Here is a 26,743-nt window from a genome sequence, read left to right on the forward strand (position 1 = left end):
CCCCTAACAGGTGGCTATGTGCAAGATACATACTTTTTCTATGAAAGGTTCTGGTACTAATAACTGAGCTTTTTGATCTCGATTTCCTTTCCTATACAACAATCCGTTCTTAATGAAAAAATAGGGACCTACATGTTGTGGGTCCTCTTCCTCGAGTGCATTTTTCCATGCCTCTTGTAAGACAGGGTCCTCTTGCTGAGCGGCATGAAAATTACGATCTGTTTCCCAGGGATTTTCTATAGGAATGACCGGCATGGCTAAGGGTTTTATTCCTTTTTCAGCCCTTCTTTGGCTTCGGCTTTTCCGAGGTTTGGAAGGCGGCCATTCTTTTTCTACATCTTTAGAGAAAGGAGCTGTAGCTAGCCAGTCCCTCATTTCCTCTGATCCGGTTCCCTGCAACAACTGGGGTAGTTTGGCATAATCATTACCAAGAATGGCTTGTTCTGGTAGTCGTGGTATTAAGCCTACAGTTAAGGAAGTGCCCTGGTCCTGTGGATGTTGAATTAGAACCTTGGCGGTAGGGTATGGTTTGGTGTCGCCATGTACGCATTTAATGGCCACCATACTGTCAATAGGTCCTATATTGTCACCTAAGTCTTGAGGCCGAACTACACTATGAAGACATCCGGTGTCAGCTAAGGCTGTGACCATTTGTCCATTCACAGATACAGGACATTTGTAAGGAGGAAGTTTCTTGTTGGGAGGTGTACAATAGTAATTACGAGCCATTCCTATTTCCATGGGTTCTTCTCGCTGAGGACAAAACCGTGCTATGTGTCCCATTCCTCCACATTGGAAACACTGGGGTCCAGGTACAGGAGGTCTGTTGGTCGGGAAACTGGGCATTGGCGTACTTGGAATAAAAGCCAGGGGTTCGGGTTTCTTGACCATAAGAGGTCTGATCGGCTTGTGTCCTGAATGACCCCCGTTTTTCCCTACATTTTCTTCTTTACCCTTTTGAAAATCTTGGGCCCTGCTATAAGCACTGGCTATTTCTACCGCAGTTTCCAGAGTGAGGTTCGCCTGTTGTCGAACCCAACGTTGTATGGGTGGATGCAAGGAGGTTAGGTATTGCTCGAGATATATCTTTGCCATAATACCATCCTTATCCGTGGTGGTAGGTTTTTGCCATCGATCCGCCATGTCTTTGACCCTGAAGTACAGAGCACGTGGTGTCTCTTGAGGGCCTTCTTTCATTTGTCGTAACTTAAGCCTATAGGTTTCGTCATCTATTCCCAGTCTCTCTAATATGCATTTCTTAATATCCGCATAGAGAACCGTCCCCTGTAAGGTGGCAGCTTGATAAGCGGCCTGCAGATCTCCTGATAACAATGGTCCCAAATACTGACCCCATTTGTCCGGGGGCCACGAGGCTGCATTTGCCATGCGTTCAAAATTACTGAAGAAAAAATCCGGATCTTCACCAGCTACATAACGTTGTAGCACTACAGAGGGCAAGGTGGTAGGACCCCTTTGTTGGCCAAGGGCTGTGGTGAGTTTGTCCACAACAGCCCCTTGTGTTTGTTCTTGGTCAGCGAGTACTTTTTGCAATTTTCCTCGGTCTTCCTCAACAACGGTCAAAAAGCGTTCCATGACTTTCCCCAGATGTTCCTGATTTTCAGCCATCTTCGCTAGGGCAGCCTCCATTTCGCCTTTGGATCCCACTTCTGACACCACTTGTGGGAGGGCAGGCTTGATAAACAGGCGTGGAGGCTTAAGAATAGGTTGAAAAGGAGGTTTATTAACAAAAGTAGAAGAGATAGGTTGTTGAGTAATGGTTATCGGTTGCTTTTCGTCTTCGTCCGAGGTGTCCTGTGAACTGGAATGTTCTGATGAAAGGGGGGTGTTTCTTCCGTCTGGATGTCCTTGACCGTGATGTTCACCCCGGAGGCTGGCTCCGCCGTAACTCTCCTGAGTCACGGCTGCTCCCCAGCCACCTCCGGACACCACCAATCTTCGGACCAGGCTTCTTCTTCCTCTTCGGAATTGTCGGATGGCCAGTTCCTCTTGGTATCGGGTCCCACGTTTTCTCCTTTCCACAGGTCGGGTCCCACGTCTTCTCTCCTCCAGTCGGGTCCAGCGTCTTCTCTCCTCAGGTCGGGTCCCGCGTCTTCTCTCCTCAGGTCGGGTCCCGCGTCTTCTCCTTTCCTCAGGTCGGGTCCCGCGTCTTCTCTCCTCCAGTCGGGTCCCGCGCCTTCGTACTCCCTCGTGGTCTCTCTTCCGCGTTCTTCCTCCTCTTCACGTTTGTTCTGCTCTTCTCTTATTGGTCTCTCGGCTCCACTTCCAGGTCGTGGAGGCGGAACTTCCCGGTTGTTTCTACTGTGTTCCTGTGAAGATAGAAGAGAGGAATCTGGGACTCGTGGTCTCGAATAACGAGGTGGAAACTCGCTCCGCTCAGGTACTTTCTCACAGTTCCATACATTTTTTCTTTTACTAAGCGTTGTCAAAGGGTTGCTAGTAAAGGCTGACGAGTGGAATTGTAAGTGGTGAGTTTGTTTTTAAGGGTAACCTTGTGCCTTATTTCCGTTGATTTAGTTGCATATGCCGCGGTACGTGCCCCATGGATGTCAATAATGGGCAGCCACGTACAGGGGCGTAGCTCCCAGTGGTGCAGCAGGTTCATTTGCACCGGGGCACAGAGGTCTTAGGTGACCACTGAACCCTGATTATTTCTGTATTTTAAAATTTAAATATTTCATTAAGGTCTTTGAGCCTAAAGCATGTTCTGACTGGCATATGCGTCTCTAGTAGTGCTCCAGAAACCATAGTATACCTTCATTAGTAACTCCCCACATGTGAATCTTCAGGTTTACATCAATACATCTAAGTAAAGGTAATACAAAACATGTGACATTACAAATAATAAAAGTGTCACATATGCTAAAGTTAAAAGTATTGGCATTGTAAATCACAAAACATAAATATAAAATGTCATTTACAAAACCAATAGCTCCAACTTTCCTACTGCGAGACCTATTGGCAAGGCCAGTGCTTGTTTTTACTGTGTTCTGAGTGGATGAGTGGTGTTCTTCCACTGTTTGTATACAGGGAACTATTTTTTTCTTTTTAATCTAGCACCGATTGGCAGTGCCTGTATTTTCTTCCTATCTACCTCTGTGCTGCTTGTCTCCTCACGTCCCCACTGTTCTCATAATAGCACATCCCTACCCGCACAGCTATTCATTTCCTTCCTCCGCCTGCTTATTTTTAAAATGTTAACCCTTGGTCTGATATTGCTCCTCCACCACTCCATCCCCTTCTGCTCCACGACATTGACTTTCTCTCTTTCACCCAATCCTCTGTTGCTCCCTTGCCTTTCCACATTGCATTCTTATTGACATTTTGTTTGTTTTGGGTGGCCCAGCAGCTGCAATTTGCTCCTTTATTTTGATGTGTGTGAATTAATGGAAGACGAAAACTGAGAAACCACGTTGGAGGAAACCAAATCATGGAACACAAATTTTAAGGATGGGTTCAGAGATGGGTAATGTTTTGGGTGATGATGGTTTTTTTAGGTGTCAGAAATAATTGTAGTTCGGGCATATAAAGGAGTTTTTAGGGTTCAGAGATGAATGGAGTGTAGGGTCAGGAGTTCTCAGGCTTAACGGATGAGTGGTGTTTGGTGAATGCAGTGTTTTTAGGCTTCACGGATTGCCGGATTGTAAGGGTGTTGAGGGGATTTAGAGTTCATGGATGGGCAGAGTTTAGGGTTTTTAAGGTTCCATTGTGGATAGCGACTGGCTGGTGAAGAGTGTGGAGGATTCAGGATGAGGTGGAGTTTAGGATAGTGAATGGTTTTAAGAAATCCGGAATGAGTGGAGTTTTGCTACAGAAAGGTTTTTTTGGGCTTCTGGGATAAGTAGTTTTTAGGGTGATGAGTATTATGGGTCATTGAAGGCTGGTGTTTAAAGGCAGTAAGGGTTGTTAGTGTTCGGGGATGGGTGGAGTTTGAGTGTACTGAGGTGTTTTAAGGAGTATGGGATGGGTGGGATTTAGGCATAGAGAGCGGTTTTTAGGGTTCAGGAATGGGTGAAGTTCAGGGTAGTGAGTTAGTGTATGGATCAGGGATGGTGGACTTTTTCAGTAGAAAGGGCTTTTAGTCTTAAGGGATGAGTGCAGTTTAGATGTGGTGAGGTGTTTTAGAGGGCAGGGATTATTGGTGTTTAAGGATTGTGAGGGGTCAGCGAACGATGGTGTTTACGGGTGGCAAATTAACAGTTCAAAAGATATAAATATGAAATAATGTCCCCTGAAGTAAAGCACTGAAATAAATATCTCTGATAAAACTATTTCTGACATTAAGACCTGCAACCATTGCATTCACCCTTAAAAAATAAGCATTCAAAAGCCAAATCTAGGCATCCGATGAATTGGTTTCTACGAGAAGGCAAATGTGGTGCAATGTGGAACATTTCATTAAACAGTTTAGATGAAATGGTTTCTCAATAATGGTATTCCATGAAATCATACTTCTTGAATTTATATACAACCCCTTTATTAACACAAGCTATCGCACACATTTTATTTATTTATTTGTTTCTTATTTACTGCTCCATGATATGTGCCCACAATCCTAGAATGGTGAATAACAACACCCAAAATGGCAGCTGCGTCATGCCATATGCCTGTACATGCTTGGCGATGTCATCATGCTTGGCTGGCGTTGGGTAATGATGCGTGCGCACATGCACATTATTCTGCTGTTTTTCCTGTTTTTTGCCGATGATGTTGAACAACACCTTTTTTTTATTTTGCTGATACACAACAGCATTGTCAAAAAGCATTAGCAAAGCCAACAAGTTTACAATCCTTTAAAAAAGTGCGATATATAGGCTTTGCCAATGCTTGTTTCTCTCAACTAACTTACCCTCAATTTTGGCTGAAGCAGAAGGTCATTTCCTGGTTAAAGCACTCCTCACCTTTTTTCCTCGCCTCTTTTTATTTTGACATTATGTACTTCTAACTCTCACCAACATTTCTATATACATGGAACAGATTTGGCTTGGAAATCTTCCAGTTTTTTGTGTGATATTTCCTTCTGACACGAATATACTTTCCTCCATTATACTTTCATTGTGCGTGAACACACACACACTCGGCCCGGCCAACTGAGTTTGGCACCCATAGGCCTGTGGGTTTCATGGTTAACCCATGCTTTCTGGGTAATGTGATTCAATTCAGCATAGTTGAACCAGCCTGTGCACGACTGGCACTCTGGCACAATTCTGGAACATGTCTTTACCAGATCTGCTTGGTTCTATTCTCTGCCCATCTGTACTCCCTCCCACCTCCACTGGCCATTGTCCGGATTGCACTTGTAATTTTATTTGAATAGCAAGTCAACCTATTTCATTTTCAATGATACAAAGGGGGATACATTCAAATTTTGCGTTATATGTACCAGGTGCCGCTTATACAGTGTGGTGCAATTCAGAGACGTGCTTCAGGCTAAACCACAGTCGGTTCTAGTTCCTCTCAATATTTTCCGATTTATTCTTAAGAACAGGAATTTGTGGAATGCTTAACAGATATATGCTGCATGGATATAAGCCTTACCAAGTTCCTTTTGATTGGAGAATTCAAGCCTTGTTACCTCTGCTTACACTCTCACGTGCCATATTTTACTGATGGCCTTCCTACTCTGTTAAAGAAAACAATGGTGGCATGCATCTATTTTACACATATTCAATTGTAAGCATGCAACAGCACACATTCACATTCGTAAGGGCTTCCCAAAGCAGGTGTTGATCAGGGTTGTTCATGCAAAAATGTAATTGTAGGACAGAAGAAACACAATATAGTCGCCAACAGTCAGCTTATGATTGTTCCTCCAAAGCAAAGGACCACTTCTCAAGGTACTGATAGGAAAGGTTATGTTGTAGGGTTTAAAGCAGGGGTATTTAACCTAGGTCTAGAGAGACTGAATCAGTGTCATTTTTCCTGAATACGCAGTGTTTGTAAAGGAGCTCTATCTAGATTCACTGCATGTAGGTGTATTTGATGTGACTATCCTGGAAATGTAGCATTCATCCCTTCCTTTTGCCTCGATGCTGATCATCTCTGGCAATTTGCATGGATTTGGAAAGATTTTATGTATAAAATCAATGAGTCTCCTACTGCTGGTCCAATAAGCAGCTAGAGAGGGCATATGCTCTTCTCCCAGCTATGTCCATTGCAGTTTTTTTTTTTAAATTGAAAGGTAATGTTTATATTTCATGTACTTTCTTTTAGTCTTAAGAATGCTTTTGGTTGCCTGATTGTGCCTTGTTTGAAATTAGTTTTTGTTTATATTCACATTTATTTATTTATTGAGATCTTCCATAGCGCGAACAGTACCCGAAGGTGTCAGAGCGCTTCACAAAAGAACCAGTTGCTATACATAAGGACTTATGATTACATAAGTTACATACCACTTCTCCATGGTGAGCTCTTTGTATTTTTCTGCCCTAAACCCCTGTTTCAGTACCTGACAGGAGAGAAACCACACACGTGAGACAGTCTGACCTCTGACAAGGAGATACCGCTCTGTTTGATAAAAAGATCCCATTACTATTAGCAGATCAAGTGTGCCAAAGGCTGTCAAGGGTTGCACAGTATCTTGATTACAGAATTTAGAGTTTGACAATAAGACAGTTTATCTCTTGCCTTCAGTTTGTGGCCCTGTGCCATGAAAAAAACGGGCATGATGTTGTTATTAGAGTCTTACTTACCTTCTGTATGAGAGCCTCTAGCTCACATGGCACGCCTGCCCTAAATCACTCATCCTTTCCACCTGAAATATGGGAACTCAGCACCCATCCTGCAAATTGTCCCTTCAACTGGCCAGGTTAGAGGGCCATGGAACCAATGTCCATCACCATGAACTCGTCCTCTGTGGCTTACCCCAGACCAACAAGAGGCTGGAGATTAAACTCCACACATCAGACAGAAAGCTTGTGTTCTGTGGAAGCTGTAATTGCAGTCTGCAGAGCATGGAGCCAAAGTCCTGCTAGACTATCTGCTTATGCCTGTAAGCAAATCTCTATGAGACCTTGACCCAGGAAGTTCTACACTATGAAAACTGGGCAGAGAAGTAGACAAGGCATGCTGTCATGGATAGCTCCTCAACTCAAGTGACTCCCTGGAATCGCCAGACTCATTCAGAATTCCCCCTCATGGAAGTGAAATCATTGAGATGGACAAAGGCACCTTTGCTTGGATAATGGAGTCACACTTTTGCTAGTCTTCTCACATTTTAGGACACAACATCTTCTGTCCTACTGTGCTCATCTGGCGTATTTGTGATGAAAAGGGCGCTCTTGCGGGGCCTGCCAGGCATTGCAGCACTAGCCTGGCAAGGAGCATAGCCCAATGATGAAGCATGTCACCTTTGGGTGAGTGAGGGCAACTTTTCCCAAAAGCTCATGCTTCCTAGAGTGCCTGCTTTCTGTTAGAGACAGTGTCTCTTAGACTAAACTTTCGGAACCATTGGCTACTACCTGTCTCCCCTTATAAAGCCCGTAAATTCAGTATTTAGGTGTGAACCAGAGACTTGAACATGAGATTCGACTGACAAGAGAAGACCAGGACAAAGAAGACCCGCTGCATAAGAACTGAAGCCCTGCTGCAGAAGAAAAAGTGGCCAAACCCTGCTGCCTGCGTTGTCGTCCTAAATCTGAAAGGACTCCAAGAACGAACCCTGGAGCACCTCCAGCCTTCAAGAAATTGCCAAGAAACTCCCTTGGAGTGAAGGTATCACTCCCCTGCACCCTGCAGGGACCAATACCGTGGAGTCCGGTATGCCGACTTGCTGCTCCTCAACAACCTTGGTGCAGCACAGAAGCAAAAAAAAGAGAGTACAACAGCCCCAGAGTGTTAAATCTGTCTCTACATCACATTTGAAGGCTCTAGGACATACCAGAGCCGCGGCACGCCAAAACCCAAGAAGAAGATTCCACACCGGATTCCCAAAGCACCAGAAGCAAGCACCCGTCAAGGGAGTTCGAGACACTCTAGACCCACTTCCTGAAATCGCCTCTTCAAGTGACCTGCTCATGACTGCGAGGATCTCAAGATGCAAGACACCCGGTTGACCTGTTCGCTCTGCACCCAGCCCTGGCATCGACCAACCAGCTGTGATCTCGTGGTCCCCCAGCCCCTGAGGCCTCCTCCCTCCAAGGAGACCCACCGGACTTACCTGTAAGTCTTCCTGTGCAGTGTGTTTTCAATTGGCCACCTTCGTCTTTGTGCACCAGTTTCCAAGACCCTCAGCACTCTGCTCCTGGCCGATCCGGGATGCTCCCGAACTTCTCCTGCTCGAACTTTGGACCTGGTCCCGACATTGACCTAAAACGAGGGGAACTTCGTGAAAGCATTACTTGATTTTATATGCATTTTTCTGTGTTTTCCCCATTGTTTCCAATGATGCCTTATTGCGCACAAAAGTTATATATTTTCCAAACTTTGAAAAATCATAACTCTGAAAGTTCTTACCCTCGAACTGTGTTCTTGGTCTTAAATATTACATAAAAATCTACGTTATTTTTATAAATTGGTTTTGGATTTATTTTTGAGTATGTGTCTCTTTTATTGCCTCTGAGTACACCAACTGCTTAGCACAGCCCTCTGATATGCCTAGCTGCTCGCACATGCCACAACAAAAAGAGGATTAGAATGATCTGCTTTTACCTCTGTATACCTTTTGGGGATTCACTGAACTCGCTTAACGCAGAGGCTGGGGATAGCGCTGCTCTAAATCCCTCAGTACGTTGATGACATTGTATTTGTGGACCATTCCTGAATCGACTTACAGAGAGCCTTGAACGCACTCCATAGGTATAACCAAAACAACAAACTTTTGGTTAATCAGGGGAAGACCAAGATAGTCATCTTTGGGAAATACCCACAAAAGAAAACAGTTCAATGGCAGCTCGGCGACCTGCAAATAAATTAATGTACAAGTTGTAATTATTTAGGTGTCTCTGAAGGGGCCAAATCAGGGGCCCAATTAAAACATCTTAGAAGCAAGGGATCTGGTATTATTCATAGTCCAAACGCCTAAGCCAAAAGTTATGCAGTCCAACGGCTCAACCTATACTAAAAGTCCTGAGAGCCGAACTAGTCCCCTCCCTTAACTAAAGTCACATAGCTTTCCCTGGAACGTTGGACACATATCTCATGAACTCTTAAATTTCCACCTATAAGAAAATTGTTACTTTTTTCCGGCAGGCCAGGAGAGCCAGGGTGAGGTTAGAGCTGGGACTCATCAGCTCGGATCCTACATGCCTAGGGGACATAATAAAATACTACATCAGTACCGTGCGACCCCCAGCACCCTAAAAAAAACACAAATCAAAACCATCTTTGAAGAGTCAGGTTCAACATTGCAGTCACAGCTGGCAGTGGCCACATGTCTTCTGGATATTGACACCTGCAATCTGCACAACCGGGAAATACCAGTAACAGCCTGGAAAAAAACTGTGAACATGCTGGTCAAGAAAGTTTCATTCAAGGGAGACATTGAAAGGATATGCCACCAATCCAACTTTACAGTATTGGACGCCTCCTACATCCTGGGGAAAGCTCAGCCGTACCTCGAGCAACCATTGACAGCCCAGGCATGAAGGAAAACTACTTATATGAGGTTGCTCACACTGCCCATTGTGGATTTTAATCCATCCTGGGCTCAGCGGGACGATACAGCTGCTTAACGTCTTTGCAGTTACAATTTAGAAACTTGCCTTCACTTGCGGGGTTGCTGTTCAAACATGGCAATCGAACGACGCAGCTTGCTAACAGGGCCGTAGCGGGCACCGGGCAATCCCCCGGTGCGCAGCACGGGTGGGGGGCCGGTATGGGGCTCCTGGGGGCCGTTTATGTTACAGGCCCTGTAACAAAATCGGCTGAAAAACGGCCCTGGCAAAGAGCTCGGCGGTACCTACAACCCCCAGGGGGGAGGGCGCGGGGGCTCTCCGGCCTAACACTTTGCCAGGGTCGGTTCTGGTTCCCAGCCCTGCTTGCTAACCCCTTTATGCAGGGCTTATGGCCTCAGACACTGCATAAAAGCTTCAGATCTTTGTTTTTCCTCTCACACTACTCAGACCCTAGCCAGGCTGGGGAAATTCATTAATCAAATTTGTACCACTCTTATATACACAACAAAACGTACCAGCATTATCCATCAAGCCGTAGAACCCGGCCTGCAAAATCATCCCCAAACGTAAACTTCACAAAGTAAAAAACAAATTAGCATGGAGACAATGGTCAAGTTACACTAATCTTAAAAACAGCAACATTTAGTTCAGCACCTGTCCTTCAAAAGCTCCAAAGGTTACAAGCGCTACAAGGGCCTAAGTCCAGCAAACCAAGAGATCACAGTGATTTCAAGACGAGAAACTACACAGCTAACAACTAAAGCTAACATGCTGCATCAAACCAGCAAGATGCCAAGGGTCCAAATCACTAGACATTTTATAAACTAAAACGCACCAGTCTGGGCCCAGTCACCTATCTGTGCCGAATGTCCAATTTCAAAAACAAAAAATCAGTACCAGACACTATAATGGCAATGGTGGAAGGAACAGTAAAGCTCCTTATCAATTTTTGCTTTACCACTGCATGTTATCATTTTAAGTGAATTTAATAATGTGTTTTAATATGATACATTGCTAAGTCTGATTTTAAGTGTTTACATGTAATGATTTAAAGTAATCGATCATGAATGGAATGACTTAATCACTTACTCCCTGCACAGTGTACTTCACTATACTACACTATATAGAGATCCGACTTCCTACACACTGCCATCTTATGAAGTATCTTTCTGAATTGTGTCAACAAATGTGTTTTCCTAAGTGCATTGTATGTAGGCCTGTACAATCTGCCATGTTTTTATTTTCGCCAAAAATATCAAATTTTCTCTGTTTTGTCTTAGGTAAATGGGCATTCGAAAGAAAGAATGGAACAGGAACAAAAAGTAAGGGACCACCATGACATGGATCCTTCTTCAGCTCAAAAGGTATGTTATGTTATGTATGCCCTTTTGGGTCGCTTCGGTAGTCCTTTAACTCATAATGTGGTGATGGCCCCCTGAAAACCCCTGCACTAAGCAGCTATTCGTAGGCTTTAATCTAATTGGCAAACAAAACAGGTGATGGACCGAATGTGGATCAATGTCACACATTCAACCCAGTCCAAAGATCTGGGCCCAAATCCATCGTTTTTTTGCACTCCACACCACCCTGGGTTAGACAATGGCGATATGCAAATCAGCTCTGACCCTGTGCCCCATGGGAACAGTCCAGTCCGAACTACAAAAGCCATGTCCTTCCCAGAACGGAATCGAGCATCCGAGGACCGGACCGGTTTCGAGGTAACACCTCTCATCAGCCCGGCTAGCTTGACTCCAGTGGTGTGGAGTGCCTGGGACCCACGTCTGAGCATCCCCAGCGCACTTATGGCGGTATTGCAAACAAAACAGGTGATGGACCGAATGTGGATCAATGTCACACATTCAACCCAGTCCAAAGATCTGGGCCCAAATCCATCGTTTTTTTGCACTCCACACCACCCTGGGTTAGACAATGGCAATATGCAAATCAGCTCTGACCCTGTGCCCCATGGGAACAGTCCAGTCCGAACTACAAAAGCCATGTCCTTCCCAGAACGGAATCAAGCATCCGAGGACCGGACCGGTTTCGAGGTAACACCTCTCATCAGCCCGGCTAGCTTGACTCCAGTGGTGTGGAGTGCCTGGGACCCACGTCTGAGCATCCCCAGCGCACTTATGGCGGTATTGCAAACAAAACAGGTGATGGACCGAATGTGGATCAATGTCACACATTCAACCCAGTCCAAAGATCTGGGCCCAAATCCATTGTTTTTTTGCACTCCACACCACCCTGGGTTAGACAATGGCGATATGCAAATCAGCTCTGACCCTGTGCCCCATGGGAACAGTCCAGTCCGAACTACAAAAGCCATGTCCTTCCCAGAACGGAATCAAGCATCCGAGGACCGGACCGGTTTCGAGGTAACACCTCTCATCAGCCCGACTAGCTTGACTCCAGTGGTGTGGAGTGCCTGGGACCCACGTCTGAGCATCCCCAGCGCACTTATGGCGGTATTGCAAACAAAACAGGTGATGGACCGAATGTGGATCAATGTCACACATTCAACCCAGTCCAAAGATCTGGGCCCAAATCCATCGTTTTTTTGCACTCCACACCACCCAGGGTTAGACAATGGCGATATGCAAATCAGCTCTGACCCTGTACCCCATGGGAACTGTCCAGTCCGAACTACAAAAGCCATGTCCTTCCCAGAACGGAATCAAGCATCCGAGGACCGGACCGGTTTCGAGGTAACACCTCTCATCAGCCCGGCTAGCTTGACTCCAGTGGTGTGGAGTGCCTGGGACCCACGTCTGAGCATCTCCAGCGCACTTATGGCGGTGTTGCAAACAAAACAGGTGATGGACTGAATGTGGATCAATGTCACACATTCAACCCAGTCCAAAGATCTGGGCCCAAATCCATCGTTTTTTTGCACTCCACACCACCCTGGGTTAGACAATGGCGATATGCAAATCAGCTCTGACCCTGTGCCCCATGGGAACAGTCCAGTCCGAACTACAAAAGCCATGTCCTTCCCAGAACGGAATCAAGCATCCGAGGACCGGACCGGTTTCGAGGTAACACCTCTCATCAGCCCGGCTAGCTTGACTCCAGTGGTGTGGAGTGCCTGGGACCCACGTCTGAGCATCCCCAGCGCACTTATGGCGGTGTTGCAAACAAAACAGGTGATGGACCGAATGTGGATCAATGTCACACATTCAACCCAGTCCAAAGATCTGGGCCCAAATCCATCGTTTTTTTGCACTCCACACCACCCTGGGTTAGACAATGGCGATATGCAAATCAGCTCTGACCCTGTGCCCCATGGGAACATTCCAGGTGATGGACAGAATGTGGATCAATGTCACACATTCACCCCAGTCCAAAGATCTGGGCCCAAATCCATCGTTTTTTTGCACTCCACACCACCCTGGGTTAGACAATGGCGATATGCAAATCAGCTCTGACCCTGTGCCCCATGGGAACAGTCCAGTCCAAACTACAAAAGCCATGTCCTTCCCAGAACGGAATCAAGCATCAGAGGACCGGACCGGTTTCGAGGTAACACCTCTCATCAGCCCGGCTAGCTTGACTCCAGTGCGCTGGGGATGCTCAGACGTGGGTCCCAGGCACTCCACACCACTGGAGTCAAGCTAGCCGGGCTGATGAGAGGTGTTACCTCGAAACCGGTCCGGTCCTCGGATGCTTGATTCCGTTCTGGGAAGGACATGGCTTTTGTAGTTCGGACTGGACTGTTCCCATGGGGCACAGGGTCAGAGCTGATTTGCATATCGCCATTGTCTAACCCAGGGTGGTGTGGAGTGCAAAAAAACGATGGATTTGGGCCCAGATCTTTGGACTGGGGTGAATGTGTGACATTGATCCACATTCTGTCCATCACCTGTTTTGTTTGCAATACCGCCATAAGTGCGCTGGGGATGCTCAGACGTGGGTCCCAGGCACTCCACACCACTGGAGTCAAGCTAGCCGGGCTGATGAGAGGTGTTACCTCGAAACCGGTCCGGTCCTCGGATGCTTGATTCCGTTCTGGGAAGGACATGGCTTTTGTAGTTCGGACTTGACTGTTCCCATGGGGCACAGGGTCAGAGCTGATTTGCATATCGCCATTGTCTAACCCAGGGTGGTGTGGAGTGCAAAAAAACGATGGATTTGGGCCCAGATCTTTGGACTGGGGTGAATGTGTGACATTGATCCACATTCTGTCCATCACCTGTTTTGTTTGCAATACCGCCATAAGTGCGCTGGGGATGCTCGGACGTGGGTCCCAGGCACTCCACACCACTGGAGTCAAGCTAGCCGGGCTGATGAGAGGTGTTACCTCGAAACCGGTCCGGTCCTCGGATGTTTGATTCCGTTCTGGGAAGGACATGGCTTTTGTAGTTCGGACTGGACTGTTCCCATGGGGCACAGGGTCAGAGCTGATTTGCATATCGCCATTGTCTAACCCAGGGTGGTGTGGAGTGCAAAAAAACGATGGATTTGGGCCCATATCTTTGGACTGGGGTGAATGTGTGACATTGATCCACATTCTGTCCATCACCTGTTTTGTTTGCAATACCGCCATAAGTGCGCTGGGGATGCTCAGACGTGGGTCCCAGGCACTCCACACCACTGGAGTCAAGCTAGCCGGGCTGATGAGAGGTGTTACCTCGAAACCGGTCCGGTCCTCGGATGCTTGATTCCGTTCTGGGAAGGACATGGCTTTTGTAGTTCGGACTGGACTGTTCCCATGGGGCACAGGGTCAGAGCTGATTTGCATATCGCCATTGTCTAACCCAGGGTGGTGTGGAGTGCAAAAAAACAATGGATTTGGGCCCAGATCTTTGGACTGGGGTGAATGTGTGACATTGATCCACATTCTGTCCATCACCTGTTTTGTTTGCAATACCGCCATAAGTGCGCTGGGGATGCTCAGACGTGGGTCCCAGGCACTCCACACCACTGGAGTCAAGCTAGCCGGGCTGATGAGAGGTGTTACCTCGAAACCGGTCCGGTCCTCGGATGCTTGATTCCGTTCTGGGAAGGACATGGCTTTTGTAGTTCGGACTGGACTGTTCCCATGGGGCACAGGGTCAGAGCTGATTTGCATATCGCCATTGTCTAACCCAGGGTGGTGTGGAGTGCAAAAAAACGATGGATTTGGGCCCAGATCTTTGGACTGGGGTGAATGTGTGACATTGATCCACATTCTGTCCATCACCTGTTTTGTTTAATCTAATTGGCGGCCCACCTCAGGGGGTGCTGCGGCTTGCCCCTTCCCTCTTACAGGTCCTAAATTCTTGTCTTGAATTCGGCTGTGCTGGCTGGGGTGAGTTTGTTTTAAATTGGATCAGTTAGTTTAATTTTGTGCTAATGGGTTGGTTCAGGTTGTATTGCGTTGAAATATGTTGGGCTGCGCCTTTTCGGCTTTTTGGCTTGTTTTCGGTTGAGTTGGACTGTTTTGGGGTTGAGTTAAGTGATTTTCTTGACTTGGAGTGTTTTCTGGTCTCTGTGCTTTATTGCAGTACATTGCAAACTCAGATGCTTGTAGGAGTCTCCATAACTAACTCCAGGCAGGTGAAAATCATATTCTGAGATTAGCCATTGTAGTAGAAGCTTTATAAAATAAAATTTCAATTAAAGAAACAATGGGCTCTGTAAATATAGTAATCTGGTACAAAAGAAACTCAGTTTAAAATATCTGATTGTCTCTGCATATGCATGAGGAAGCCTCATCTGACTGACACACGGGTGATTGTTTACATGAACCAGAATCGCAGAGAGCTGCAGTAGTCGCATTTCATGCTGCATTCAAAAGATAATTGTTCATAAATGTCATGTTTTTAGGCGCTATTTGCTTCAGTGCCAGATTTATTTTTAAACGAAGGGCCAGTGGTGAGGGTGGGACATACAAGCATTCTTTCTTGTTTTCAAAGAAGAAATTTTCTCGCAATTTATATATAATAGCACTTAAAATTTTTAAACCAGCCGCTGGAACAGCTATTTTTCCCCCTTTTGTTCTGCCATAAAGACGCGTTTCACACATGCTATTAGCCTCATGCTGTTGCTATCACTATGTCGCCGCTTTCGTCCTAAAAACTATAACCTGCTACGACAAGCCAAGCAGCGCCTTCACAATAATATGTACTTGGCTTTTAAGTGTTTGTTCCCACAGAGTGAACCCCAAAGATATTGTGAAACCACCGTCATTCCCAAAATATCTTAACTACCGCTTTGTATTTCTTGAAGCAGGGAGACCGTTTCCTTGGTGAGTTCTGCCAAGAATGTTGGATATCTTTGTTGTTCACAGCGGCTGCTGCAAGTTATTTCCATTTTCTCAGAATTGCTAAGGGACAGGACTCCCATACAATCAAATATGGATCTGTTAATCCTGGTACGTTTTATGCAGATCTATCAAGCCAATGCCAAAAAAGGGGATCCCAAAAGTGACGTTCCCCATTTGAAATTCTCATAGAAGTCCTTGTTCCTTGAAATAGAAAAATTGGAACTGAACAGAACTACTCCAAACTTGGCATGAAAGTAGAACCTTATTGGAGGAAGTGTCTTTGCTTGATTTGGTGTAAATCAGGTCAATAGTTTTTGAGAGATTAGCTTTAAATAGTGTCTCTGTCTGCGCAGCAAGAGGTTATATTTTAGAGCTATTCGAACTGTTAATTTGTGGAGCTCTGCAAACTCCCAAAATAGGTTTTCTTATTCAAACTCGAAATTTAAAAAATCATTGTTCCTGGTCGCCTGTCTGCCTGACAAAAGACCAGTTTTGCACATTGTTTGTTCCCACGTCACACACACAACAGAGCTCAGTGTGCCTTGAATGAATGTGAGCCTAGTTAGGCAGTAGACCCTCTGTAGCTGTGTTGGGTACTAAGCGCTATCGAAAGGAGCTCATCGAGCCAGTACCCTACGTCGAGGTCTATTATCTTCCCCTCCGGGGAAGTTCTGAGTTTGGGCTCACCTTTGTTTTTCACTGCAGTGTTTGTTTTTCTTGCCCTTACCCCCAGTGTCTAGTTGACAAGACACAATGCACAGGGAGTAAGCTTTTAGAAGATCACCACCTGGTGAACTGGACACCCTTAAGGTCTGAGTGGTGCATTCAGGTCCAGTTTCTGGAGTGTGCTAATAATGAAATTGGCGCCACCACTGTTATTGAGGTGCCTCAAGCCTTCCATCTCGAGCCAGACTATGGCCTGTTCCTCTCTCTCCTGTAGGGGCTTGTTCCAGCAGAGCCCAGAGCGATGGTTCTGGAACCAGACTCAGTGAGGTTTACCGGAAGATTCTTCTGGGCCTCTCCGCACTCATCCTAGCGGATGCAAGACTCACGCAGGTCTCTCACCTCTTGTTATGCTGGACCTTTCTTACTCTGTGTATACATGTCATCTGCGAGTGGGCCGTGCCCATCTCCAAGGTCCCCAGTTTTATCGTGCTGAATATATTTTACGGATTTGGCTGGCCGCGGCCTTGCAGCACTCACTCCTGCATTTATGTTCTCAGGTGAAACGGGGTTACTTTGTCCACTTTGGGCAGAAATACGTTTTATTTTTGGAGGTCAGTGACTGGAGTACCACACTCGGGTGGCCCTCATGGATGGTGGTTGGCCACGCCCCACTATTATTGCTTCCATACATAGCTAACATCTACCAATACTGTGACTGAATTGTGACCTGACGATGTTTTTACAGCAACAAATCCCTCACAGTGTAAAATTGATTTTCAATAAGATCCCCAAAACTTCCTTTGCAGTTCCTTGAAAATGCAGTAATTGTGACCCGGAGGGACAGCAGACCACAAATGTCAACACTGCAGCCCGTGTCCCCTAGACTATTCGCTGCAACCACACCAATGCGTTCAAAATCTGCTATTATTAACCGTTTCTATCACTATTTCTTTGGCATTAATGGTAGGAATCGCAAAGTTCATTTTTCAGTGTGCTGAAAATGAGCAGCCTCAGGGAATGCAGTTTGTGCTGTGACTCATCTCCTTTACAGCTCTCTGAATATTTTTTGGGGTTATAAAAGGATGTTCTAGGTATCATGGAAAGAATCCTGCAAGAGGAGACATTTTCATTTTCTCTTGCACGTGTTCATTTCATTTTGTCTTAACGCATGTCCTATATTTTCATGTATTGAAAATTCAACTTTGTTCAGTAGCTTTTTGCTGCTTTGCCTTTCTAATATACAGGCATCACAGTTTTATATTATGCACGCATTAGCATTTGATAATCTTTTTCCCTAATCTTTTCTTGCCCGTGTCCTATAGTTTGACTTTAGGGTTTTGCGACAGATTTAACATTTGCCAATGTGATGGAGACACCACTTCCTCTACAATGCCAAAGGGAAAATCTGATGCATTGAAAGTTTTCCACTATTTCGGTGGTGATTTTCGCAACCTCTCAAGTGACTGGTTTTGCCATGTCAGAAACTTCTTTGCGATAGGAAACCCATGGACGTGGCAGATGGTGGATGCGTAGGTGCACAATTGAAACGTACCTGCGAATAGGGAGTATTCTTTCATTACTCGTATGCCATGTCTCTCTGACAGGCTGAGGACTCTGTTTCATCTTAGTATGGAGACATGATGTGTGATTGGATGGATGACCGCTACCCTTCTCTTGTATCCCGGTGCAACATGGTGCCGAGAAGTCAATCTACCACCATTACGAGTGGCATTTGAGGCCCCATTGGATAGCGGAGCTGGTATGGTTCAGCTAACCAGACAACCACCAATCTTTAGATGTTATTTTAGGGTATCAGGCAGAGCGGATAGAAATAACAATATTTTTTTTCCAGAGTTCCTGTTACTACCCATTTCTAGATCTGTCTTTCAGTATTGTCCTGCTGCAATCAAAACATTCTCATAAAAGCAGCCCGATTAGGTCTGGCTTTACAACACAGTTCTCAACGAAACATACATAGCGTGGACTTTGGTTCTGCTCCTTTGAAGTAGTACTCTCTCACCTCATGCTATTGGGGTTTGGTATATACATTATCTGAGGGACTATTTTACATGTCTAGATTACAATGAATCATCACACATAAAAACTAAGTACATCGTAGATGCAGTGAAAGAATATATATATATATTTTTTCATTGCAACATGCTTTAAAAAAATTATTTTAGTCTGGACTCGAAATTCAAGCCAGACCTATTAGCTTTGCCAATGCTTGTTTTTTGGGGGTTTACATTTGTTTTATTGGTTTCATCTCCCAATGCTTGTTTTAACGAGGAACATAAATGAAGAAAAATATTTTTCGAGATATAAAAGTATTTACCTCAGGCTTAAATATACCATTATATTAAAGCTCTATTTAAGGAAATACATGCTATTTGAAAAATTCCTTGGTTATGGTACCTCACCTACCATCTTACCTCCTTTATGGTGGACTGTGGCTGTGGTGCCACAGAGAGCTCGTCTCCCCAGACTTCACACAACTTCATGGCCACAGTATGTTATAAAGGAATTTTGATGGTCTGAACAACTCTCATACCAGAGGGTTCAAACTAAATTTGAAATCCTCCATTGAGTTACAGAAATGTAAAAAGTAGTCTCAGTGAATCAGAGAAGATGTTATATTTCTCTTCGAAGAGTGGATGTCAATGTTTTATTTGCATGTGAATATCTGCCTACTTAGAAATGATTTTGGGACCATTTGCACTGCTGATTTTAGTATTAAGTACTTTCGTAACCTCTTAGATTCTTTCTCACGATATTCATGAAATTTTCACTATAGCACCCGCAGCACAAATTTGTGCTTTATATCACAGCTCAGTTAAGAACAACATGGCAGACAGGTTTAATTCTACAGTGGACCAGACCCATTCTGCATCACAAGCATAGACTCCAGGGAGGAGGGCGAGATCTTGCGAAATAATGCAGATATATGTTACGGATGTGTGGAGTAGTTTATATATCGAAAAAACACTTGTTGCCCCTTTTAATAGGAGGCCGCAAATAATTTAGCCCTCGACCTCTGCAAGATTCTGTGAGCTTGTAGACATTCCACATAGGCTTCAGAAAGCGACACAATGGGGCCCACAATAAATAGATGTCGAGTTGTTTTCCTACATGCGTTTGTGGTGCCTTCACAATCAGCCTCTGTCTTTCTCTTCCTCAATGTGCCCAAATGCTATTTCCCCATGCTCTCAACTACCATGTCGCGTCAGATTGATAATGTGGAACTAAATAGCTAAGAATCTTCATGGAAACTGAATCTGTATATAAAAATTACTGCTAAGGTCCAAGCCATGAAATAATGTTTCAGGAAAGTAAGAAGGAGCAAAACAAGCCACAGCGATAGTTGCTACTGTTTGCAGCCTATGACCAAAAGTTTCGGATCCATGCAATATTTAAAGGCTAACCATTGTGGGAATTGGTTGTATTTAAAGTGATTTATGCAAATGTATCTTAAGTCGCTATCCTGAAAACCTGGTAGAGATCCAGTCCTATGTTGGACATCTTTGATTCAAGGAAACTGTAGCTAAAGAGGGCAGAGCGATCGAAGACGCATCTTCTTTGGCCATTGTCAAGAAAGTAACATCCTAGTGAAATATTTTTTGACCACCATAATTATCTTAGGTGCACGGGCATTGGAACTTTGTATTTTAGAAAAGACCAGACTCAATGCATGGCGTGTTGCTCATCTTTCATGTATTTTAGGGCCATGCTGTTTTAATGCTCGGATATGATGCCATCAGAAGTCAACCGTGGTCCCCTTTATTGGTGTAATGTACTGTAGATACATGATGTAAAAATAAGCAGAAAGTATTGGTCTAAGTTACTGAACACAATCTCAATAATCCAATAACCCATATTTTACATGGTGGGATATATTTAAATGCTTCCAGAAAATATTTGCAATGTGTTTACAAAAAAAGAGAAAACCCTCAAACGTGATAGCTAAGTTGTTTTTATCGCCTACTCTGCCTTTTTGTGGTGAATTACGGTGATATTATTGTTATTATTGTTTGTCTGTAGAAAGCTTCTACAAACTTTGTGATTGGAATTGAAATAACACAATCTGTTTCATGCTTTTTCTCTTCTTTGCTTCTTTTGCTGTTTCTTTTTAATGCTGCTTCCACTGAAGTCTCCTTCCAAATGGTTTTGGAAACTGGTCCCTGTAAGTTTGCACAACTGCTTTTTTTTTAATCTATACATTTTGTTTGAGAATGGCTTTTTCCATGTCATGCTGGTTCAGTCCTATTGGGTGTTAGAAACAACATACATTCCTTCATTTCCATTTCAAGCTCGCAGTGTTAGGAAACATTGCTTTATATTTGAGACAGTTCTGAAACGATTGAGTTCAATGCAGATATGCATTGCATTTAAATTTGTTTTTTACCCTGAACACTGAAGTATGCATGTCGCTCCTCTACAATGACCTTTTGGCAGGCTTCTGAGATATTGGCCACAACTGATGATTGATTGTTTTGTTTCTTATTTCAGCCCAAACTAATAATTTCATAATCTTTTTTTATGTATCATTTTTTATTTTGGAATAGTTCATCATTTTCGTAATGCATAAATAGACTGTTACGTAACCACATAAAAACATCGCAAAAAAGGCAAGAGCAGATTCAAATATTACACAATACGCTTTTTCAAACATTGTATAAAACTTCGGACACATGATTGTTATGCATAATCCACCAAATACATTTCAAATACGATAAGAAAAAACCCATTTGATTTAATACATATTTATAGTTCCTTATAACAATAAGCTAGTTAGCCCAAAGTTTCCCATAATTTAGCAAATTTCCTATACGACCCAGATCTTAATACATATTTTTTTCTGACTACTTAATCCTATTAAAGTTTACATTGTAGATGCTCAAAGGTTGGCATTTCACCGAAACGCCACCTTTGGAGTTTTAAAGATCGAGCTAGTAAGACCACAATGTATATTCGTCTTTTTACACAGTAAGTCAGCGTTTAAATCGAGGGAGTATCCTAAAATGTGATCTGGACAACTCCAAATAACATGTGTCCAATTCCCTCCTTCTTCCATATTGCAACGAAAACAGTTCGCCTAAATCTGCAAATTTATTTTATGGAGAAAGTCGGGAGTTCTAAATACAAGCCATTTAGTATAAAATTGTATACGTCGTAAATTGTCCACTTTCAGTAAGGAAAAATTGAACTCATTGATCTGATCCCAGGCTAAAATGGATATCTGGAGGCCTTCTTTCGATCGCATTTTATGGGGCTTTCCCATAAAGTTTATCCACCCCCTGGCTGCATTGGAGAGAAACCCAACTGCTGATTGTTTTGTGGGTTATAGATTCTACCAACTGCTCCGCGAGCTCCCTTGTTTTAGTTATGTGTATGGGATTCAGTTCGCTTTAGAAATGCTTGATCCTAATATAAGACCAGTACATGTTTTTTTACAGTATTTAATATAAGGCTCTATTTCATTCCAGTTTTTCCAGTTCATCTCCAAAAAGTCCCCTATTTTTCCGTAACCATTACTCGTCCATTTAAACATTCCAATTTTATCTATCAATGGATCATCCCCTATGTATACATCTGATAGCAGTATTGCTCCATTAATACTGGGAATCGCATAGTGGCTCAACAGTTGTTGCTTACATTTAATGTTCGATTGTAGCGTCTTATATCCAACTTTTTTAGGGTGTTTCGTTAAATACATAAAATCAAATATAACATATTCTTGATGGATTCATTCTAAAAGGAAATTGTCATATCTCTTAATATTTAAAGACTTGGTTGATCTATATGTGGTGTGTGCAAAATTTGCGAAATAATATTCTGTCAAATCAGGGAGGTCTAGACGTCCTTCATTTACTGGTCTGTACAGGACATCTAAAGATGTAATGCTCTTAAAATAAAATTTGGAGGGCTGATTTAGGATCCACTCTTGCTTGATGCCTATTAATCACCAATCTTCATAAAATTATTTCAAGCTCCTTCAGTAGAAGCAGGTTTTCCTACTAAAACCTGACATTGAGAGATGCCATCCAGGCTGGTGAGCATGGGATCAGTTGAAACAGCTTCGCCATTACAGCCGCAGTCACAAAGCCCAACCTGCAGAAGTCAGCATGCAAAGTGGGAAGGTAAAGCGCCAGATTGAGTTGTAACAGACAGAAATGGAAGAGGACAGTAAAGTGGAAGCAAAAATAGTAACTACTTTTAAAAGGGCCTTTGAAGTAAAAATATACTTTTCTCTCTGAGTACATTCTCTGCTGTTATAAGTTCTGGCTCTACACCCCTCTTCATTTTTAATTCCACTATTGTCAGATCTCACAGATATACACATCAGACGAGGATTAAGAAACAGCACATGGAGAAGGCATTTTAGAAACATTCACAAAAGTACCTATTTCGAAACACTGTTAACAGTGGCTTGCCATTCAGATGGATGCTTCTTCATATGTCATTCGAGCCTTCCTCTCACAAAAGGATTCCAACGCAGGGGCAGTGCATCCTGTTGCAACCATCCCACAAACATCTTCAGAGATGGATAACACAATTTATTATCAGGAACTCCTTGCCATCAGAGAGGTGTTGAACCATCGAAGAGAATATTTGGAGGGGCTCAGCATCGCATTACTATTGGACGGGCCACAAAAATCTATGTTGCTTAAAGTCCATGAAAAGTATGAACCGTGAGCATGCAAGGTAGTCCCTTTTCTAATCTAAGTTCAAGTATGGAGCCACATAAAGTCCAGGCAACAGACACGGGAGGGCATATGTATGTCACAACAAGAAGCAGAATGGTAAACCTTCCATTTTGGTTATAGGAGGAAAAAGTGTAGAAGAGGGAGAGACATTCTTGCTAAGGTTAAGTAAACATGATCACTCAATCCCTCAGACTGGATTGCACAAGATCCAATTCAGAGGGAACTAGAAAAAGATTTCTTGTGGCATAAGAATTTAGGATCTAATTTAGATAATGGCAGAGAGGGAACTGCAGCAGTTCGGAGTTCCCTCCCCACTTACACAGGGGATCTCCCACCTGACTTTATTGCGGGCATTCCATAGATTTGGCTACAGCGGTGACTACTCTGTCACCGCCGTAGCTAAACTTCTTCATTGACCTGACAGAGTAAGGGGCCGTTGGCTAAATGTCTGTCGGCCCAATTAGAATGGGCAGACATATAGCCATTTATTTGCAGTCCGTCACCGCCAGGCAAGCCCTGGTGGAATGGGACAGTAAAAAAAAAAAGCCCCCCTCGCCATGAGAGGTGACTCCCATGGCAAGGGGACCATTATCTTTTTCATTTTCTAAAAGAAAATCATCACGCTTTGGGGTTTTCTTTTTGAAAATAAAAATAAACCAGTTTGGTGAAAGGCTCCCTGATGTTCACAGAGCCCTGCAACAAACTGCAAAAGGCATTGAGAAGAACTGCTGTGACAGCAGTTCTTGTCAATGCTTTTGAAATTACTGTCAGCTGGGTGGTAATTTCTAAATTTGGCGTGCGGTATCTCTGTCAGGGTGACGGAGTAATTTACTAAGTTGCCCTGGCAGGCAAATGGGGCTCCTGCCAATATCAAACTCCGTCCCTAAGTCTTTATTTCTAATCCAGGACACAATCTCATTATGAACTCAAGGCTTGAAACTCCAATTGCAGTACACCCAGTAATACAGAAGACCAGCGAACTAATAATTTGACATTGTGTCATCTATATTGAGGTCAAGGTACCCCAAAAGAAACCAGTTTGATTATTACAGCTCTTGTCTGCACCTCAATAGCCTTGGTCGCAGATTTCTATGGATTTTTTTTGTAACTGATCTACCACCATCAGAAGGGATGACTGCACTATTGGTTATCATAAACTATTTTACGAAAACAGCACCTTTTATTCCCTTAAAAAAGATCACAACAGCTCCTGCATTAGCTGCTGTATTCCTCAAGGAAGTTGGCAGATTACATGGGTTGCCCCATATCATTATCACAGACCCTCTGTTTACATCTTGATTTTGGAATGCTTTGCTCAAGCAGCTTGGGGTGTTACAGTTCGCAAGTTACCATCCCCAAATGGCTAGATAGACAAAGATTCTCAACCAGACACTCAGACAGTAATTAGGTAGTTTATTATGCACCACTCTGAGCATTATAATTTGACTCCTTTGCCCTAGGGCATTTCCCCTTCTATTGTTTATTTGCCTTCGGCTTCACATTTGGCCACCTGATTTTTCTTCTTCCCAGTCTCTGCTGTATGACCTTGCTAAAAGTCATTCGAAAGTTGCTGGAGTGAGCCCTTTTGTATTTGAAATCCGTCAAGGACAAATACAAGAGGTTGCAAAAAGGACAATTGGTGGACAGAGTACAGAACAATGTTATACATTCACCCCAGTACAGAGATCTGGACCTAAGTCCATCGTTTTTTTGCTCACCATGCCATTCTAGTTTGGACCCAGCCATATGCAAATCAGTCTTGACCCTGCGCCCAACGGGAACAGTCCAGCCCAAACTGCCAGGCCAGGTCCTCCCTGGACTGGAAACAAGAATCATAGAACCAGTTTCGGGCTTTCAGCCCTCATCAGCCAGGATAGCTTGACTCCAGTGGCATGGAGAGCACGGTCCCCACGTCTGGGCATACCCATCCCACTCGGGGTGACAAATGCAAAAAGAACAGTTGATGGACAGAATGCAGAACAATGTCATATATTCACCCCAGTACAGAGATCTGAGCCTAAGTCTATCGTTTTTTTGCTCACCATGCCATTCCAGTTTGGACCCAGCCATCAGTCTTGACCCTGTGCCCAATGGGAACAGTCCAGCCCGAACTGCCAGGCCAGGTCCTCCCTGGACTGGAAACAAGCATCCTAGGACCGGTTTCGGGCTTTCAGCCCTCATCAGCCAGGATAGCTTGACTCCAGTGGCATGGAGAGCACAGGACCCACGTCTGGGCATAACCGTCCCACTCGGGGTGACAAATGCAAAACGAACAATTAATGGGCAGAATACAGAACAATGTCATACATTCACCTCAGTACAGATATCTAGGACTAAGTCCAACGTTTTTTTGCTCACCATGCCATTCCAGTTTGGACCCAGCCATATGCAAATCAGTCTTGACCATGTGCCCAATGGGAACAGTCCAGCCCGAACTGCCAGGCCAGGTCCTCCCTGGACTTGAAACAAGCAGACTATGACTGGTTTCAGGCTTTAAGCCCTCATCAGCCAGGGTAGCTTGACTCCAGTGGCATGGAGAGCAAGGGACCCACATCTGGGCATACTCGTCCCACTCGTGGTGACAAATGCAAAAAGAACAATTGATGGACAGAATCAAGAACAATGTCATACATGCGGCCCAGTACAGAGATCTGGGCCTAAGTCCATAGTTTTTTTACTCATCATGACATTCCAGTTTGGACCCAACAATATGCAAATCAGTCTTGACCCTACGCCAAATGGGAATAGACCAGCCCAAACTGCCAGGCCCGGGCCTCCTTGGACTGGATACAAGCATCCTAGGACCGTTTTCGGGCTTTCAGCCCTCATCACCCAGGATAGCTTGACTCCAGTGGCATGGAGAGCACAGGACCCATGTCTAGGCATACCCGACAGGACTATATGCACTAAAGTTGAAACTACAATCATAAGGGAATTCACCATGTATCTTGTGTCTCTGGAGTCAAAAAGGCTGTTTCGTCTACTTCATTTGCTCCTTCTCCTACTCTAGTTGATGAAGCACCTGCGTACAAATTATAGGAAATCTGAAAACTTCTGAGAGCCAGCAGCTTTTGTCCATGCCTCAACATAGATAAGAGCATTTCACTGGGATTTTCCTATTAAACCTAAGTCCGAAAGGAAGACAAGTCTTTGGGAGGGAGGCTAGTGTCAAATCTCTGAGATTAACACAGAAAGGAAAGGGAAAAGAAACACCACATGAGGAGGGGGTGGAGGACAGAACAATGGAAACTACAATCATGCATGAAAGCACATTCAGGGTCACTTCAGCAACACGCTGCACCACTCAGTAAAGGGTGAGTATTTGATAAGGGGTCTTCTAGGTCAAATTAGCTGGAGCTTTAACAAGGACACTCTGACCTGAAAGCTGGTGTCTGGCAACAGTGGTTGTTACGTCTCTGTCACTTTCGTACTAGTTTGCATCCAACATCATTCCCACGTTACTACTATTCTTTCCATTACTGATTATCTTCTGT

General features: G+C 44.2%; 1 protein-coding gene across 4 annotated transcripts in view; it reads left to right on the forward strand.

Moving 5' to 3' along the window:
- Window positions 1-26,743, forward strand: part of CAMSAP2 (calmodulin regulated spectrin associated protein family member 2) — a 541,958-nt gene that overhangs the window by 329,944 nt on the left and 185,271 nt on the right. For 2 of the 4 annotated variants that reach the window (XM_086957838.1, XM_086957846.1), the window contains exons 4-5: window positions 10,913-10,996; window positions 20,693-20,725. In XM_086957838.1, coding sequence (XP_086813964.1) covers window positions 10,913-10,996; window positions 20,693-20,725 — 117 coding nt within the window. The remainder of the gene's footprint in view (window positions 1-10,912; window positions 10,997-20,692; window positions 20,726-26,743) is intronic. The other 2 variants (XM_086957854.1, XM_086957865.1) reach the window with 1 other exon arrangement.

The sequence above is a fragment of the Lissotriton vulgaris genome, chromosome 1_1, assembly GCF_964263255.1.
Source record: "Lissotriton vulgaris chromosome 1_1, aLisVul1.2, whole genome shotgun sequence".
In the NCBI taxonomy this organism is placed as follows: domain Eukaryota; kingdom Metazoa; phylum Chordata; class Amphibia; order Caudata; family Salamandridae; genus Lissotriton; species Lissotriton vulgaris.